This window comes from Mobula birostris, chromosome 12 (assembly GCF_030028105.1).
Source record: "Mobula birostris isolate sMobBir1 chromosome 12, sMobBir1.hap1, whole genome shotgun sequence".
Lineage (NCBI taxonomy): Eukaryota > Metazoa > Chordata > Chondrichthyes > Myliobatiformes > Myliobatidae > Mobula > Mobula birostris.
Genome location: NC_092381.1, coordinates 40,910,649 through 40,929,336, shown reverse-complemented (window position 1 = coordinate 40,929,336; position 18,688 = coordinate 40,910,649). Strand labels below are relative to the sequence as shown.

At 39.0% G+C, this 18,688-nt stretch overlaps 1 protein-coding gene across 2 annotated transcripts in view; it reads right to left on the bottom strand.

Moving 5' to 3' along the window:
* Positions 1-30: 30 nt before the first annotated feature.
* LOC140205861 (uncharacterized) overlaps positions 31-18,688 on the bottom strand; it is a 55,470-nt gene continuing 36,812 nt past the window's right edge. The window contains exons 9-12 of one of the 2 annotated variants that reach the window (XM_072273657.1): positions 16,840-16,919; positions 14,913-14,992; positions 11,284-11,442; positions 33-3,926 (exon numbers count right to left, since the gene is read on the bottom strand). In XM_072273657.1, coding sequence (XP_072129758.1) covers positions 3,790-3,926; positions 11,284-11,442; positions 14,913-14,992; positions 16,840-16,919 — 456 coding nt within the window. In that variant the 3' untranslated portion in view covers positions 33-3,789. Of the gene's footprint in view, positions 3,927-11,283; positions 11,443-14,912; positions 14,993-16,839; positions 16,920-18,688 lie in introns of both variants that reach the window. The other variant, XM_072273659.1, reaches the window with a different exon arrangement.

Genomic DNA, 18,688 nt, shown 5'->3' with positions numbered 1-18,688 from the left:
AAATATGCTAGTCTGCTGATGGATAATTACAATATAATAAACAAACACGGGCAGGGCTTGGTATTTTTCTGTAAATGAGAGTTGAGAATGGTTTTTATGGGTATAGTACAGGGAGTTGTTTCGTGTTTAACCTTTCAGTAGAGGTCCAAAAATGTTGATTGGTTTCTCAGTTTTGATGCAGCTGCTATTTAAAACTTAAATATTTTTTCAATGTCTAGTTTGTACATACAAATGCTCTGCAGGTTAAATTGTTCTTAAATTAATCAGTTTTCTGATTAGCTTGGTAACTGCTGCATTGTTTTCAATGTCCAAACCTTTTGAAAATAATCCATTCATCAATATTCACGCCTTCTGATATGAATGTCAAGATTTCACATTTATTCAGATTTAAAGTAAAACCAGAATTTCTTGTCTTACTTCCCTTTTGATTGTTACCTAATTACATGAAGCTTGTCACCCTATTCCACAGCTTAACAGCCTAGACAAGTGGCACAAAGATGATATTTAATCTGCCTCAAGGAACGTTTTGTCCTGGAAGCTGTCCAAATATATTTAACTTTCTGTGCTTTTGTTCCACTGAAGTATAATTTTATGGCAATTTTAATCCAGTTGCAAGTCAGTGATCTCTGGTTAAACTATTGTTATGGTAAACTGTTCTATACATGAACATCTTTCTTTATTTTCTCATAATAGTTTGAACATGATGGTTCACCAGCCCTTCATGATTCACACAATCTCAACCCTCTATTCTTACCACATTTTGTTGTCTTAAATCCATTACCCCTCCCTGGGGCATAGGGTGCTGACAGCAGCTTGCCAGTCCTCTGTCCTGGGCAAGTTGTCCCCAGGTGTAACCCATCTTCTATGTAGTTTCTAAGTGAAGATCCTTCCTCTTCCAGGGATGAGATCTTCGGAGCTTCTCAGTGTTTCTGTAGCTCTGGGTTTTTACAAAATGGGGATTTTAGCCACAGGCCCAACTCTCCTCCTTTAGCAACCAGGCTTGGTCCTATTTTAACCCTAAATTAAAATTAACACCAGCACATCAAATCTTCATTTCCTGAATTCTTCAGTCCTGGGGTTCTTTATGGCCTTCAGCAAGTTGAAGGATGGAAATGATCCAATGACCTCTGATAAACTACTACAAAAATGAAGTTCTCAGAAATTAATTCTCCTGGAGGGAGATTAAGAGATGTAAATTATTTATTTTGGTCATGATTTTTAAAAAATCTGATTTGTAAACTAATATTTAAAATGTACACTGTATAAAGCACACTTGTTACAATATTCTATATATAGAAGATTGCCTTTAGGAAAAAATAGATCATACTTTCACAATATAAGCACACATGGTACTGTTTCCAAAATTCATAGAGGGACATCCTTTTAAACAATGTTTTATTTTAAATGTACTTAAAACCTAAAGCAAACAATTATTTAACAATTTTTCCAATCTATCTAGCTACCTGTAAGTAATTTTTATGGAAAACCATTTCTTGATTAACAACTTCCATACCCAGTCATAATGCCTGATATTGAAAGGTACAAAATTAACCTGGTCCAGCAGTTGCACCTTTTGCTTCACTAGAAGACTCAAAGGGAGCAGGATGCACCATTGTGGAGTTGGGAACTTAAATTTTTGTACTCACTGGATAGGAGTGTTTGAGCAATAATGCTTTAGCAAATGCTTTATGCCTTATATTTCCTAACATTGTTCTGCATTGACACGCTCTATGAGCTTACCTGTGAATATTTAAGTTTATTTTCCATTTGTCCTGCTGGATGTCATTTCATTTTTCTTTCAATGACTTCACCTCCGAGGAAACAAGAGGTAGAGTTGAATCTGAATGGGGAAGTTTGGAGTGAACAAGTTAATGTTCTATGCTGCCTCTTTCATTAAGATGGTGTTGCTGTTCTAGAGTGATAGTCTGGGAAGACTATCGGTATAACTAAGATCTGCAGGATATCAGAACAGCTCGGTTAGTGAACAGTACAGCTTGAATGGTTACCTTCTGACCTGCAATGACTGTATTGATCTTTCAAAGTATTAAGTTGGTTGTGATGCTGGTGTTGCTGGCAGAACTGCAGGTTACAGCCTATGGGACAGGTGGTTTGATGTTACAGATATAAAACTGCACAACAGCAGACATCAGCTGGAAATGGATCATGCTGCTGCCACAAAACAACAAAATTTGTGACGTGTCTGATAATAAACCCGATTCTGACAAGGTTCAAGTCTGGATCCGATGACTGCAGTCTTTTTTTGTTTTAAAAAAAGGAAACCTATCTCTGCTATTTCCCAATAAAGAGGGTCTGCACCACCATGAACTTGCTACCTTTTGGTAGACATTTGAATTTCTCCAGGTCACTTTGAAATATTTTGACATATGGTTATTCCCATAGTTTGATAAATTGGCAGCAGACATCTAGGGTAGGTGGATTGTGGTTTTTATACCAAGATGGATAAATGCCATTGTATTTGTAAATTATTTTTAATCAAAGTAATGGTATGAAGCCAAAGCATAGGGAAAAAATGCCCTATGCATAAGGTTTATAGACAATGGCTTTATTTTTTCTGGAACCACTGGGTGAAGCCCTTTTAACCATGAAACGTATACAAATGTTTGGATATTTAGTTTAACAATGTATTTACTTTTGTTTACAAAAACTGTTCTTTTCTCCTCACTGTAAGGTCATAGTTGAACTAATGTTTAACTGATGTTTCTAATTTTGTTTCTACTATTGGGTAAGCAGGATCTTAAAACAAGATTATTTCCAAATAATTACATATAAAACAACCATAGTGCAATTTCTTCTCCTTTTAAACAGTTCCTCTGGGTGTTTCCCATTTTTAGTAACTGCTTTCCATATCAACCTTGTGCACAACTATTAATTCAGAATCACATCTCTGGTTTACCAGTAGCCCACATGCAAGCACAAATAATTGAGAAATGCAGCTAGAGATTATTTCAATAACTATGATTAATTACCCATTTTGGTCCACCATAGTATGCATTTGGTGGGAGAAAAGTGGGATTAATACTAAAGCAATTTTTGGATAAATCAGTTATTTCACATTTCTGTAAAAGGTGCCACGTCAGCCCCCTTTTAAGTTAACTGACAGATTTTATAATAAATCCAATATTTTGGTTTTAGTTTCACAGAAGGTAAATGTAGCCTGAGAATTTTATTTACTTTATCCGGAGATGCAGCACAGAATAGGCCCTTCCAGCTCTGTGCCACACAGACCAGCACTGCTAGAGAAAGCACATACATTCTATGGGGAGGACACGCAGAAAACACCAGAATTGAACTCCAAACTCCGATGCCAGGAGCGTATTTTATAGCCTCTTATAAGAAGCACAGACACTTAAGAGTGAATTGGATGGGGCATCACTGTTAGAGTGCAATACCACTGTCATCTACCAATTTCTTAAATCTAAGTGATTTCAATTTTAATCATGAACAGTAACATTAACCATCAAACTTTAAAGTGATCAGAAATGGACTAGGACTTGAAATCCTAATATTAATTATATTTTCAGTGGCATAAATATAAACTCAAAACATTGATTTGTCTACCTCAAGTGTCACAGCATTAAGAATAATAACTCCAGCCTTTGGAACATACACAATTTCCAGCATCTGCAGATTTTCTGGTGTTTGAGCTCCAGCCTTTGAACTGGATTAATTTGATTAAGGGGAAGAAATCTTGACAGTATGAAAATCCTTTTGAGAGAATTTTGCAGTAATGCCCCCTTGCAGGTTTCCAGTTCCCGGAGACTCCAAATATCAGGATAGATCACTGAGATTTAATTCAGGTGGACTATCAGATAATCCTTCCAAGTTCACACTGACATCGTCATCTGAAGACATTTTTGGTTCTCTTTCATCTTCCCTTATGCCCAAAGGGGAGCTGCATCTGCCATCTACAATGGAAGAAAACGGTCAGTTTATTAACTGCAATCATTAGCTGAACATGTACACTTCCTGAAGTAATTGGTAGGGAAAGTACTGCAGAATCCCACTGACATCTTGACAACAATTTCTTCTGATTTCCATCTATTTGTGAAAAAGAACCATCAAGGTGTTTGATCAGTCTTGTGTTTTCTTACTCTTCTATCCGCTGGCAGAGAAAGCAGACGGGCTCGAATTTTAGCTGTGTGAATAAGTGACTTGCATGGGTATCATGCTACCTTTTCGATAGCAAGTTATACTACATTATTAAGAATGGAAGAAATCAAGGAAGTACCTAATGTTAGATAGTGATGACCATAATTTCAAAATCTTGTTAGTGCTTAGAAACAAATTGACAATGTTGTTTCTAATTATTGTTAAATCCTAGAAGAACGGTTGCAGTATACCTCATCATGTGGTCCCTGGGACAAGAAATCTCTGGCTGTCATTTCAATCACAGTGGATGCAGGTTAATTGAGTCATTGGTTAATCAAAGCAGCTGCTTATTTGGGACAACTCTTAGAGTAAAAGCTAATGGAGAAAATATCTAGGGTTCCCTTCATTTATCTGGGATACTATACTGCTTAATTGGAACAGGAGACTGTTGCCAAGTTTCTAACTAGAGTCAATCATGTGCACAGCGTGTGGCCATTAGAACTTAGAGTGAACAGTTTTAAAATGTCACTTGTATGCGTTTGTGTTCAAAAAGCAGTGACTTCTGTCATTGATAGTTGGCACATAATAAGCAGCAAGATAATTCAGAACTGTTTTGCTTAATATGGTTTCAGGCTTAGAGATGCCAGAAATGGCCGGGAGTGAAAATGAACGATTTCACTACTTCAAGTTAGGCAGTACAAAGAATTTGTAGTTATCAACAATCATCGTGAATGTTATGATGAAAAAGAAGATATGGAGGATGCAATCGTCGATAGCATTACAGGAAGGCGTTTCATTATCTACACTGATTTTGTTTGTTTACAATCAAAAGAACAACAGATACTGTATTAATTCCTGTCAATAACTATTAGGAACTAATAGACAGTTTTACAGCTCTGTAGTAGTTTTGGTAGTGGTCTCATTTGTTCTGTATTTCATTTAATACATAATTTGTTACAGGTGATAGTTTATCGTCTTTACCTTTTTAACTATTTCCATAAAGCTTTGTCAAATTGGGGTAACTGCTTAATTGATCCAAAGTGCTATGGTTCCAATGTGTCCCACTTAACCAGAATCCACTGCATTTCATCACAATTTACTCCAAGTATTCTGCCAGGTTTACTGTAACCACAGCAATGAAGTATCATAGAGCCAGTTGTTTAGTGACTAGCCTATCTGATAACACTGTACAATTAATGTGTGGTATAGATGCATTCACAGTGAGCCTTCTTTGCTTGCCATTTTCATCAACTGCTGCTGCAAACAAAGTTTAATTTAAAGGGGGTTTAGAAACCAGGGCCCTACCAAATCTGAAGGGTGCAGGGCAGCCATTACTTAGTGAGCCAGATTTCAAATGGTCAGAGTTTCCAATAGGACACGGAGCAGAGTATTTGAATTATAATCTTTCTTTTGATCTCTCCACCCTTCCTGCCTTTCTCACCTGTTAATTTTTTCTTGTTTTAATGAAATGTTAACACTTCAAATATTTTATTTCAAAGTTCAGTAGCTGCAGCTGTTTGCTTTTGAAATATGGACGTTGGTGTCCAATACCATGGAACTATCAAAAAGTAAATTTTTATTCATTTGGATTAAAATTCCATTATTCTACAGGTCACTGCTTTTAAAGAAAGTTAAGCCATATTACCTTAGATTTTGTGATCCAGCATCAATCTGATTTTTCCCAATCTTCCTGCATATTGAAATTGTCCCATGACTATCGTAACATTGCCCTTAACACATGCCTTTTCTATCTCCCATTCTAATTTATATCCCACACCCTGGCTACTGTTCAAGTGCCTGTATATAACTTCCATCAGGGTGTTCTTACCCTGGCAGTTTCTGAACTGTACCCAAAAGGCTTCTAATCTTCCAATCCTATATCGTCTCTTTCTAAGGATTTGATTTCATTTTTTTTTAAACTAACAGATTTGTTGAGAATTCTTACTGGAAAATGAATGTCAGGGTTTTAAATGGTGATATACATGTACTTTGAGAATAAAGTTTACTTTGAAATTTCAATCCAAAGATTACTACTTTGGAAGTTCTGCTTTTCAGCCTCTTCCCCAATTCCCTATAATCACTGCGCAGGACCCCTTTTCCCTCATTTCCAACCGTTCTGAGAAATCCTGGACTCTAGCACCTGGAAGGCAACACACCATCCTGGCTTCTATTTCACAGCCACAGAATCTGCTATCTGTACCCCTAACTATCAAGTCTCCTATCACTGTCACTCTGCCCAACTTTACCCTTCTCTGCTGAATGTCTAGGAGATGGCTGTTTGGAGCAGCTTGTGGTTGAGCCCTCTAGGGGAAAAGCAATTGTGGATTGGATGTTGTGTAATGAACCACATTCGATTAGGGAGCTTGAGGAACCTTATGAAACAGTGATCATAATATGATAGAATTCAACATGCAGCTTGAGAAGGTAAAGATAATGTTAGATGTAAGACCATAAGATATAGGAGCAGAATTAGGCCATTTGGCTCATCAAGTCTGCTTTGCCATTTCATCATGGCTGATCCAATTTTCCTCTCAGCCCCAATTTCCTGCCTTCTCCCCATAACCCTTCATGCACTGACTAATCAAGAACCTATCAACCTTTGCCTTAAATTTACCCACGAGTTGGCCATCTGTGGCAACAAATTTCACACTCACCACTCTCTGGCTAAATAAATTCCTCCATGTTTTAAATGGACATTCCTCTATTCTGAGGTCCCCTATGATAAGAAACAACCTCTCCACACCCACTCTTGAGGCCTTTCACCATAGGTTTCAATGAGATCGTCCCCTCATTCTTCTGAATTCCAGTGAGTACAGGCCCAGAGCCATCAAACACTCTTCATATACTAATCTTTTCATTCCCGGAATCATTCTTGTGAACCTCTTCTTTCATGTCAGCAGGCTGTTTCTTAGTTAAGGGACCCCAAACTACTCTCAATGCTCCAAATGAGGCCTCACCAGTGCCTTTTAAACCCTCAACACTACATCCTTGTTTTTATATTCTAGTCCTCTCAAAATGAATGCAAACATTGCATTTGCCTTCCTCACTACTGATTCAACCTGCAAATTAACTGTTAGGGAATCTGCATGAGGACTTCCAAATCCCTTTGCACCTCAGATTTAAGAATTTTCCCTCCAATTAGAAAATAGTTTACACTTTTATTTCTTCTACCTAAGGGAATAACCATACACTTTCCATTACTGTATTCCATCTGCCACTTCTTTCCCACTTTCCAAATCTGTCCAAGTCCTTCTGCAGCCTCCCTGCTTCCCTCAACACTACCTGCTCCTCCACCTGTCTTTGTATCAACATAAACTTAGCCAAAAAGCCATCAATTCTGCCATCCAAATTATTGACACTTATAACGCGATAAGAAATGGTCACCATACCAACTCCTGCAGAACACCACAGGTCACCAACAGCCAACTAGACTAGGCCCCCTTTATTCCCACTTTTTGCCTCCTGCCAGTCAGCCAATCTTCTATCCATGCTAATATCTTTCCTGTTAGAGATTAAGGTAGCTAGGGCTTTACTCTCCAGAGAGAATGATAGAGGTATACAAGATATTAAGAGGAATAGATAGAGTGGACAGCCAGCGCCTCTTCCCCATGGCACCACTGCTCAGTACAAGAGGACATGGCTTTAAGGGGTGGGATATTAGAGGAAGGTTTTTTACTCAGAGAGTGGTTGGTGTGTGGAATGCACTGCCCGAGTCAGTGGTGGAGGCAGATACACTAGTGAAATTTAAGAGCCTGCTAGACAGGTATATGGAGAATTTAAGGTGGGGGGGGGTATATGGGAGGTAGGGTTTAAGGGTCGGCACAACATTGTGGGCCGAAAGGCCTGTACTGTGCTGTACTATTCTATGTTCTATACCACAGGCTCTTATCTTGTTCAGTAGCCTCATGTATGACTCTTGACAAAGGTCTTCTGAAAATCCGAATACACAACATCCACCAATTCTCCTTTGTCAATCCTGCTTGTTATTTCTTAAAAGAATTCCAACAGATTTGTCAGGTAAGATTTCCAATTGAGGAAAGCATGCTGACTTCGGCCTATTTTGTCATGTGCCTCCAAGTACCCCAAAGCCACAACCTTAACAATTAACTTCAACATCTTCCCAACCACTGAGTCAGACTAACTGGCCTATAATTTCTTTTCTTCTGCCTCACTCTCTTCTTGAAGAGTGGAGTGATATTACAATTCACCAGACCTCCAAAATCATTTCAGAATCTAGTTATTCTTGAAAGATCATTACTAATGCTTCCACAATCTCTTCAGCCACCTCTTTCAGAACCTTGGGGTGCAGACCATCTGATCCAGGTGACTTATCTACCTTCAGACTTTGCACTTTTTCATTGATAATAGCAACTTCAGTCACTTCTGCCTTCTGACACTATTGAATTTCTGGCACACTTCTAGTGTCTTCCAGAGAAGACTGTTGCGAAATACTTATTCAGTTCATTTGCCATCTCTTTGTCCCTCATTAGTACTTCTCCAGCATCATTTTCCAGCAGCGATATCTACTTTCACCTCTGTTTATGCATCTGAAGAAACTTTTGGTATCTTCTTTAACATTATTGGCTAGCTTACCTTTGCATGCCATCTTTTCCCTCTGATTTTGGTTGCCTTCTGTTGCTTTTTAAAAGCTTCCCAATCCTCTAACCCTGCTAATTGTGCTCTATTATATGCCCTCTCTTTGTATCAGTATTACAGTGGAGTAAAGGGAATTTGAGGCATGAGAGAGGAGCTGGCCAAAGTTGATTGAAAGGAATTCTAGCAGGAATGATGGCAGAGCAGCAAATGCACAGGTTAGATACACCCCAAATATAAAGTATTCTAAATGGAGGATGTGGCAACCGTGGCTGACAAGGGAAGTGAAGGCTAGCATAAAAGCAAAACAGAGGGCATAAACTGTAAAATAGAGAAAAGATGAAATATGAGGAAGTTGGCCCATAATACAAAATAGGATACCAAATGTTTTTTTCAGATATATAAAGAGTAAAGGAGAAGCGAGACTGGATACTGGACCTCCAGAAAATGACACTGGAGAAATGAGGAGAGGCGCTGGGAAGCTGAAAGGTCTAAGCCAGTAAGTCACCTGGACCAGAGGGTAGCTGAAAAAATTGTGGAAGCATTAGTAATGATCTTTTAAGAATCACTAGATTATGGAATGGTGCCAGGTGAATGGAAAATTGCAAATATCATTCCACTCTTTAAGAAGGGAGAGAGGCAGGCAGAAGAAAGAAAAACATTGGCCAGTTAGCCTGATTTAAATGTTGGGATGATATTTGAGTCCATTATTAAGGATGAGCTTTTGGGGTACTTGGAGGTGCATGATAAGACAGGCCAAATTCAGCACGGTTTCCTTAAGAAGTCGTCTTGCCTGACTAACCTGTTGGAATTATTTGAGGAAGTAACAGGCAGGGTAGACAAGCAGAGTCACTGGATGTTGTTTATTTGGATTTTTCAGAAGGCCTCTGACAAGGTCCCACACGTGAGGCTCCTTAACAAGATAGTGGCAGAATGAACATTTGGCCCATCATCTGCTCCACCATTTCATTATGACTGATCCAGATCCCCTCCATTTTCCAGTTCCCAAATATCCTGCCTTTTCCCCCATGTCCCTGCAGGCCTGGAATAATCAAGAATCTATCAACCCCTGCCTCAAACATATCCAATGTCTTGGCCTCCACAGCTGCCTGTAGTAATGAATTCCACAGACTCACCACTCCCTGGCTAAAGAAGTTTCTCCTCATCTCCATGATAAATGAATGTCCCTCCGTTCTGAGGCTGTGTCCTCTGGTTTTAGACTCTTCCACCATAGGAAACATCCTCTCTATATCGACTCTATCGAGGTCTTTCACACTTTATAGATTTCAACGAGATCATCTTTCATTCTTCTTAGTTCCAGTGAGTACAGGCTCAGAGCCTGCAAATGTTCCTCATATGATAAGCCTTTCAATCCTGGAATCACTTACATCAACCTCCTTTGAACCCTCTCCAATGTCAGCACATCCTTCCTTAGATAAGGGGCTCAAAATTGCTCACAGTACTCCAGGTGAGACATCATCAATATTTTATAAAGCCTCAACATTACGTCTTTGCTTTTATATTCTAGTCCTCTCAAAATGAATGCTGATATCATATTTGCCTTCCCCACTCCCGACTCAACCTGCAAATTAACCTTTAAGAGTATCTGCACGAGAACTCCCAAGACCCTTTGCAGCTCAGATTTTTAAAATTTTCTCACAATTTAGAAAATAGTCTACGCTTTTTTTTTACCAAAGTGCATGGCAATACACTTCCTGACGTATTCCATTTGCCATTTCTTTACCCATTCTCCTAATCTGTCCAATTCCTTCTGTAGCCTCCCTGCTTCCTCAACATTACCTGCCCTTCCACCTATGTTCTTATTGTCCACAAACTTAGCCACAAAGCCATCAATTCTGTCATCCAAATTACAGACATATAATGCAAAAAGCTGCTTGTGGAATACCACTAGTCACCAGCAACCAAAAAGAAAAGGCTCCTTTTATTCCCACTCTTAACCTTCTGCCAATCAGCCACTGCTTTACTCATGCTAGAATCTTTCCTGTAATACCATGGGCTCGTAGCTTGTTAGTGCTTCCTTCCAATCAATTTTGGCCATTGAGCCAATGCTCCTATTTCTTAAAGTCTTAGATTTTCTTATTCTGCTCCGAGCTTGATCTTAATCATGAAGTGGTTGCCATTAGTCTGCTTCTCCCTAGCTGCTATAATGGTCCTTACGATGCTTTACAAGATTGTCAACTTCACAACGATGAAGTAGGCTATTTGGTCCAAAATTTTAATGTCCACAGCAACCTTCCCTGGCTCCTTTTGTTTAAATCCACTTTTTACCAGTATCTAGGTAAGCTGCCTTAAAAAGTTATTAGTGTCTAGTTCTGATCTGAAAAGCAGGTGAAAATTCTGCTATCAAATCCTTTCCTAAGCTTAAAAGCTATCTATCAACTTGCCATTTGGCATTTTTATTTAAGGAAAGTAGCCTCTGCCTATTCCCTCCTCCCTATCAAGTATAATAGATTCATGATGAATAATACATTTTAGGTTTGTGCCTAGATTTAACGGGCTGTAACAACACAAGTGGATTTTCTAATCAGCATCTGCACTCAAGTGATTTCCAGACTTTACCTTTTCTGACTGGTGTACTTAAAACAAGATTTTGTAGCAGGGAAAAGTCATCATCTGAGCTAATGTCTGCCAAGCTGAGAGTGCTACTCAGGTAGGAGTCAGAATCTTTAAGTGGCGCAGTCTTTGGTTTCTTTTTCATTTGCTGCCGTCTTCTTGCATCTGAAATGACATAACAAATGAAAATCTATTTCTGAACATCTAAGATGTCTCTACGTGTAAAGTCAAGATGATGCTGCAGTGGGTTTGGTGAGGGTGGGGTTAGGATATCCCCATTTTAAACATATTTTCTGAGCCTATATTCTATTCAGCATCCAGTCTTGCAAAGTAACCCATTGTGAATTTTTGCACTTGTACATACTATTGAACATGCTTCCAAGGGAAAACTACAAGTTTAATTTTTTGCTCTGAATTCTTAAGCTCCATACTAGATACTTCATGTATTATACAATTATTTTATATATTATAAACTTTACATTGTGGCATCTGGCAATTGGGTGAGATTTTGTTTTAATCAGCCTCATTGAAAATAAATGATAGCTGCTCTTATTCTGACTATTTGAACTCTTTCTAGATGGTTTTTGGTTCTTTTCATTCTTATATTGGTTCACTTTTCATGCAGGATGAGTCATCAGTATATGGTAGCATTTGGCAACCTTGCCTACTGTGAGCACCACACCTAAACTCATAACCAAACTATAACACATCTGCCGCAAGGTTCACTGAATTGTAATCAGAAAGTCAGATCCAGGACCCAAGTGGAGTACACCCTGCAAACAGCAACGCCACACCAGTTGAGGAACAAACAACTTTTTTTGCTCGGTTCGACAGGGACACCAAAGAACCAGTGATGAAGGCCTTGACACTGAGGAAGACACAGCGCTGATACAGAGCACAAGAGTTGAGACGTACTCTCCACAATATCAAAACATGAAGAACAGCTGGACCAGACGGCATACCCAGGTGGGTTCTCAGGCACTGCACTGACCAGCAGGCAGAGGATTTTAATGAAATCTATAACCCCTCTCTGTCCCTTGCTATGGTCCGTGCATGCTTCAAAACATCAACCGTCATACCAATTCCAAAGTAGTCAGCGGTAACATGCCTTAACAACAGACCAGTTGCACTCACCCCCATAGCTGTCAACTGTTTGGAGAGACTGGTTATGTCCCACATTAAGAACACATGCCTTACATTAAGAACACATCCCTGCTACTCTGGACCAGCACCAGTTTGCCTACAGGGCAAACAGATCAACCGAGGATGCCATTGCTAACACTCTCCACATCGTACTGTAACACCCAGAGCACAAGGCTACCAATGCCAAAATGCTTTTTATTGATAACAGTTTTGCCTTCAGCACCGTACTCCCAACAAGCTGACCACAGAACTACCCAATCTGGGACTTAATGCATCAATTTGCAACCAGATTCTGGACTTTCTTACAAATCGCAGCCAGGCAGCAGACTTGGCAAGTATACTGTTGCAGGTATGTGCACTGAGCCCACTCATTTACACCCTTTTCATGCATTACTGCACCCCTGCCTATGCCAGCAACTCCATCATTAAAGCTGCAGACCACAGTGACTGGATTAATTAAAAATAACAACAAAGCAACATAAAGGGAGGAGGTGCAGAAACTGTCTGAGGTGTAATAACCATAACTTTTCCCTCAATATAAAAAAAACAAAGAAATGATTATTGACTTCGAGAAATCAAGGTATTAACAAGCTCCACTACTCATAAATGCTGAAATAGTGGAAAGGGTCTCCAGTTTTACGTTCTTGGGAGTGAACATCACAGAGGAGCTCTCGTGGACCACCAACACCTCCTTGATAGTATGGAAGGCTCAGCAGCAGCACCTATATTATCTTAGGAGTTTAAAGAGAGCAAATAGGCCCCAAAAGCTGCTGATAAACCTTTATTGATGTGTAATTGAGAACATACTGACCTACTGTATGACAGTATGGTACATTAGCTGCAACAAGATTGACCGAAAAGCCCTTTAACAAGTGATCAGGACTGCACAAAACATCAGTGGGACACAACTACCACATATGGAAACCACCTACAACTCACGCTGTTTATGCTGGGCTTGCAACATCGTGATAGACTCAATTTCCACCATCCGGCCGGAGATACAGAAACATCTCTACAGGGACATCCAGCTTGAAAACAGCTTTGTCCACAAGGCTGTCACGCAACTGAACAATGCAACCCTCTCACCCTAGTCCATGGGCACTGTGGACAATCTCTAAATGCGATTCGTGGGCATGTACAATACAAGGGTTTAAATGCAGCAGCTACTTTTTAAAAATCTCAGCTTTAATTCTTGATGCTATTTTCTATTTAATGATTGTATTTTATAACATGGGCATATGCAATATACGAATGGGGCAGCTACCGTTACTTTCAATTATAAAGTTGTTTTTAATTGACTTGCAACTTAGATGTCTCTAAATAACTTTATTTTAAATTTAGCCAATAGCTCAAATCTGAAATAAAAAAAAGTATAAGTGCTGTAAATGTGCATCAGGTTGGGCCCAGCTCATAAACCCAACATTTTAATGCTGTCTTGCTGTAGTTGCTGACTCACCTGACTATTTCTAACATGTCCTAATATTGTTTTATATATTAAATTTAAACATGTCATTACAAGTACATTACTTCACTACAATTAAAAAAAAAGCTTTATGCATGAATAGAGATAACAAAATAAATGAAGAGTAAGTGAAGAAAACCAAGTGCACAGACAAACTCAGGTGTGCATGATCATATAGAAATGGAAGAATTAAGAGAAAAGTGTGGAAAAGCAACTGAGGCAAAGAGAGACTTCAAAGTTATTTCAGAACATAAATGCAAACACCAGAGGTACCAAATGAAGTTAAGATTAAATTAGAACCATTAAAGGACAGGGCAGATGGGAGATGGAAGAGAAGCATATTATTACACTTTACAATTTACCAGTGGCATAACATAAATGATGAGGAGTACAGTAAAAATAGAGGAGGACTTGCTAATCAAGCTTCAGAACTTCACATGCACATTAGAAAAAAATTAGGCGTGAGCCAGTCAAGCACAATATACATACATGTAGAATTTGTTTGAAAATACTGAGGCTGAGGACTGGCAAATAACACAAGAATTATATTTGAGAAGGGAGAAAAGAATGTGTCAGAGGAATTATAGACCCATCAGTTTAACACTGGAATCCTTATAAGCAGAAGACTTCTCGGAGATTTTAAAAGAATTTTACTTGACCAGCCTTATTGATTTTTATTAAAAGAATTAAACAGAGTAGACAACAGTAATAAAGTTGGCCAATATCTCAATATAAATAGCCCTCAATAAAATAATATATCACATTGAAAGTAATGTCAGTATATAAGCATCAAAATAGGTTACTAGCTGACTATGGCAGAATGCTAAGCATGGTCATAAAAGGCAGCTGTGAAGAAGGTGGCTGCTGGCATTTCATAAGGGTTTAAATGCCGGGCTGGATTGAAAAGATCAGTGCTGGGCCATTGCTGTTGTTCAATTCCAAATATCAATTGACAATTTCAAAATTTATCAATGATACCAAATTTGGGAGTGAGAGAGGAAGGTATAACATACTACAAATTTATACACACCTGGTCTTAAAGGTGTACTGGTCCAGTTGTCAGCTAGCTGAATATTTTTCAGCTGTTCCTTCAAACTACCAACAGTGGATCTAAAAATAATTTCAACTCAAACCATTAGTAATTAAATTATATAAAACATATAGGTGCAGTGGAACACTGAGCAATAAATATAGCAAATTTAGAGTGACAATTTATTATAGATAGTTTAGAATTATTCCCTTCATAGATCCCTTTACAAATATAGGAAATTAGGAAAAGGAAGCGGTGACTAAAATTAAATTTTGTAATTTCATAACACCCTTCTAGGCTTCTGAAGTCATTTTGATCATATCTGACACAGCAAGATTGTGGTTGTTTTAATTACTTTGGGGGCAGCACTATAAATGTAGAGGGTAGTACCACAACCAGAAAAGTCTTCAAATGCTACATCAATGTATACATTCTAAGACTGGATGTTCACCTGCTTAATGATAATCCCAGTGAGAGATTGTGAAGAAGTCCATACTGACACGCAGTGACTATGGACATCATTCTACTGTGAATTGATAGGTAACAAGTCACAAAATACCTGGGTTAAACTGCTGCCAAAGCAACATATTAAACGGGGCTAACATTACATTAACTTGTATACACTGGAATTTAGAAGGTTGAGAGGGGATCTGATTGAAGCATATAAGATTATTAAGGGATTGGACACGCTAGAGGCAGGAAACATGTTCCCGATGTTGGGGGAGTCCAGAACCAGAGGCCACAGTTTAAGAATAAGGGGTAGACCATTTAGAATGGAGTTGAGGAAAAACTTTTTCACCCAGAGAGTTGTGCATCTGTGGAATGCTCTGCCTAAAAAGGCAGTGAAGGCCAATTCTCTGGATTCTTTCAAGAAAGAGTTAGATAGAGCTCTTAAAGATAGCGGAGTCAAGGGATATGGGGAGAAGGCATGATCAGCCATGATCACAGTGAATGGCGGTACTGGCTCAAGGGCCGAATGGCCTACTCCTGCACCTATTGTCTATTACCAAATTTTCCACATTAAATGTCCTTACCATCATGATTGACCATGAATTCAAGTGAATTAGCTTTATTAATGTAATAGGTCACAATGGGTATTTTGCAACAGGTTACTCATTTCCCACGTCAAAACCATCTTAACTATACATCATTTCAGGAATGCTTCTGTTTACTAATATAGATACAACTACAAGAGTGCACAAGAACAATATCCAGGAAAATTGTGTTAAACAGCTCACCTACTAGCTTAAGTATCTGGCCCTTCCAAAAAATGGCAAATTTGCCATTTTTGTTGCTGCATCATTTTATATGAAACAAAATGCAGCAGTTTACTGATGCTTCCACAACCTAGAGGGAACATGGGCAGGAAATGTATATGCAGATTGTTGATCTCTGCTTCATATTATCCTGACGCAAACATACAAACCCTCCTTTCATTTTCACTATTTCTCAACAGCAACAAAGAATGGATCTCCCATGAACTAATTTTAAAAAATCATGAATTAATTTTAAAAAATCATAAATTAATGACAAAGTTTCATCTTGCACTGGTTGAACCACATCATGAGTACTGTGTCGAGTTCTGATCACATTGAAAATTGCTGAGAAGACCCACTAAGCTGAATGCAAGGGAAATTAATCATCCAAGTAATGGCTACATGACATTATTTCCAAGCCACAATCACAATTCTCAGATGATGGATTCAAACTAGGGCTTTGAATAGGAGAATGCAAGGAGAAAATAATGTTTAACAGAGTAAAAGGGGCTGCTGCCCTTTATGTCAATCCTAGCTTGTTGTTATCTGTAATTTTAACATCTGTTGATATTAATTTCTTTTATAAATACTGCAGTACTTAAAACCCTTCAGCAGCTATGATTTAAAAAAAAACATAAATAAGGATAGATCAATTATTTTAAGCCACTCACCTGATATGTGTAAGCTCCTGTCCTGAACATTCCCGCTCATGAGCTAACAATTGATACTTATTCATTAGTTCTCTCACCATCTATCAAGAAGGAACAAAATGTCAATAAGTAAATATACAAGTAACTTCTTAACAATATTAGGCTGACACAAAGTGCTGTACAACACAAGACTTCAGAGAATGTAGACTGTAATGTAGGGAAGTTCCACAAAGAGATAGGAATGGCTAAATAGTTTTTCATTGAAATTAATGGGAATTAATATTGCCAAGCACTTCAGAAATTTCCTGTTCTCTCTGAACTAAGCTGCAGTAAAATTTTATTCAAAGTTGATTTTGATATGTACCCTTCTAACTCTGGTTTAATGACTCAGTGGAGCACAGTCAGTACTGAGAAGATAATTTAGTTTGTACATGCCTTGCATCTAAACCATTGAAGCAAGAGGTGGTACAACTTTATAGAATAGTTGTCATTGCAATCAAAATTAAAAGGTTACATGATCTGCTAATAAACACCCAAATAAATAATAATTTATTCAGAACCAGTTCACTTAATACCAGGAATTATGTTTAAGCCTACAAAACAAGGACTTTTTGTTGACTTTGTTGGCTGAGTTTTCTACCTTAAAATGCATTTTTTTTTTCCTTTTCAAGTCGGATGGGTTCTATCAGTGCCCTTGACCTGCAGCTGCACTCAAACTGCAGTACTTTGCAGCAATGGGACCCGCTCCCAGGGCTCACCGACTGGCCATTTTTCAATATACCATGGGCGCATCTTCGGGATTAGAAACATAGAAAACCTACAGCACAATACAGGTCCTTTGGCCCACAAAGCTGTGCCGACCATGTCTTTACCTTAGAAATTACCTAGGGTTACCCATAGCTCTCTATTTTTCTGAGCTCCATTTACTTGTCCAGGAGTCTCTTAAAAGACCCTATTGTATCTGCCTCCACCACCGTCGCCGGCAGCCCATTCCACGTACTCACCACTCTCTGCGTAAAAAAAAAACTTACCCCTGATATCTCCTCTGTACCTACTACTTCCAAACACCTTAAAACTGTGCCCTCCCATGTTAGCCATTTCAGCCCCAGGAAAAAGCCTCTGACTATCCACACGGTGAATGCCTCTCATCATCTTATACACCTCTATCAGGTCACCTCTCATCCTCCGTCGGTCCAAGGAAAAAAGGCCGAGTTCAATCAACCTATTCTCCTAAGGCATGCTCCCCAATCCAGGCAACATCCTTGTAAATCTCCTCTGCACCCTTTCTATGGTTTCCACATCTCTCCTATAGTGAGGCAACCAGAACTGAGCACAGTACTCCAAGTGGGGTCTGACCAGGGTCCTATATAGCTGCAACATTACCTCTCAGCTCCTAAACTCAATCCCACAATTGCTGAAGGCCAATGCACCGTATGCTTTCTTAAGCACAGAGTCAACCTGCGCAGCAGCTTTGAGTGTCCTATGGACTCAGACCCCAAGATCCCTCTGATCCTCCACACTGCCAACAGTCTTGCCATTAATACTATATTCTGTCATTATATTTGACCTACCAAAATGAACCACCTCACACTTATCTGGGTTGGACTCCATCTGCCACTTCTCAGCCCAGCTTTACATCCTATCAATGTCCCACTGTAACCTTTGACAGCCTCCTCCATGCTATCTACAACACCTCCAGCCTTTGTGCCATCAACAAATTTACTAACTCATCCCTCCACTTCCTCATCCAGGTCATTTATAAAAATCACGAAGAGTAGGGGTCCCAGAACAGATCCCAGAGGCACACCACTGGTGACCGACCTTCATGCAGAATATGACCCGTCTACAACCACTCTTTGCCTTCTGTGGG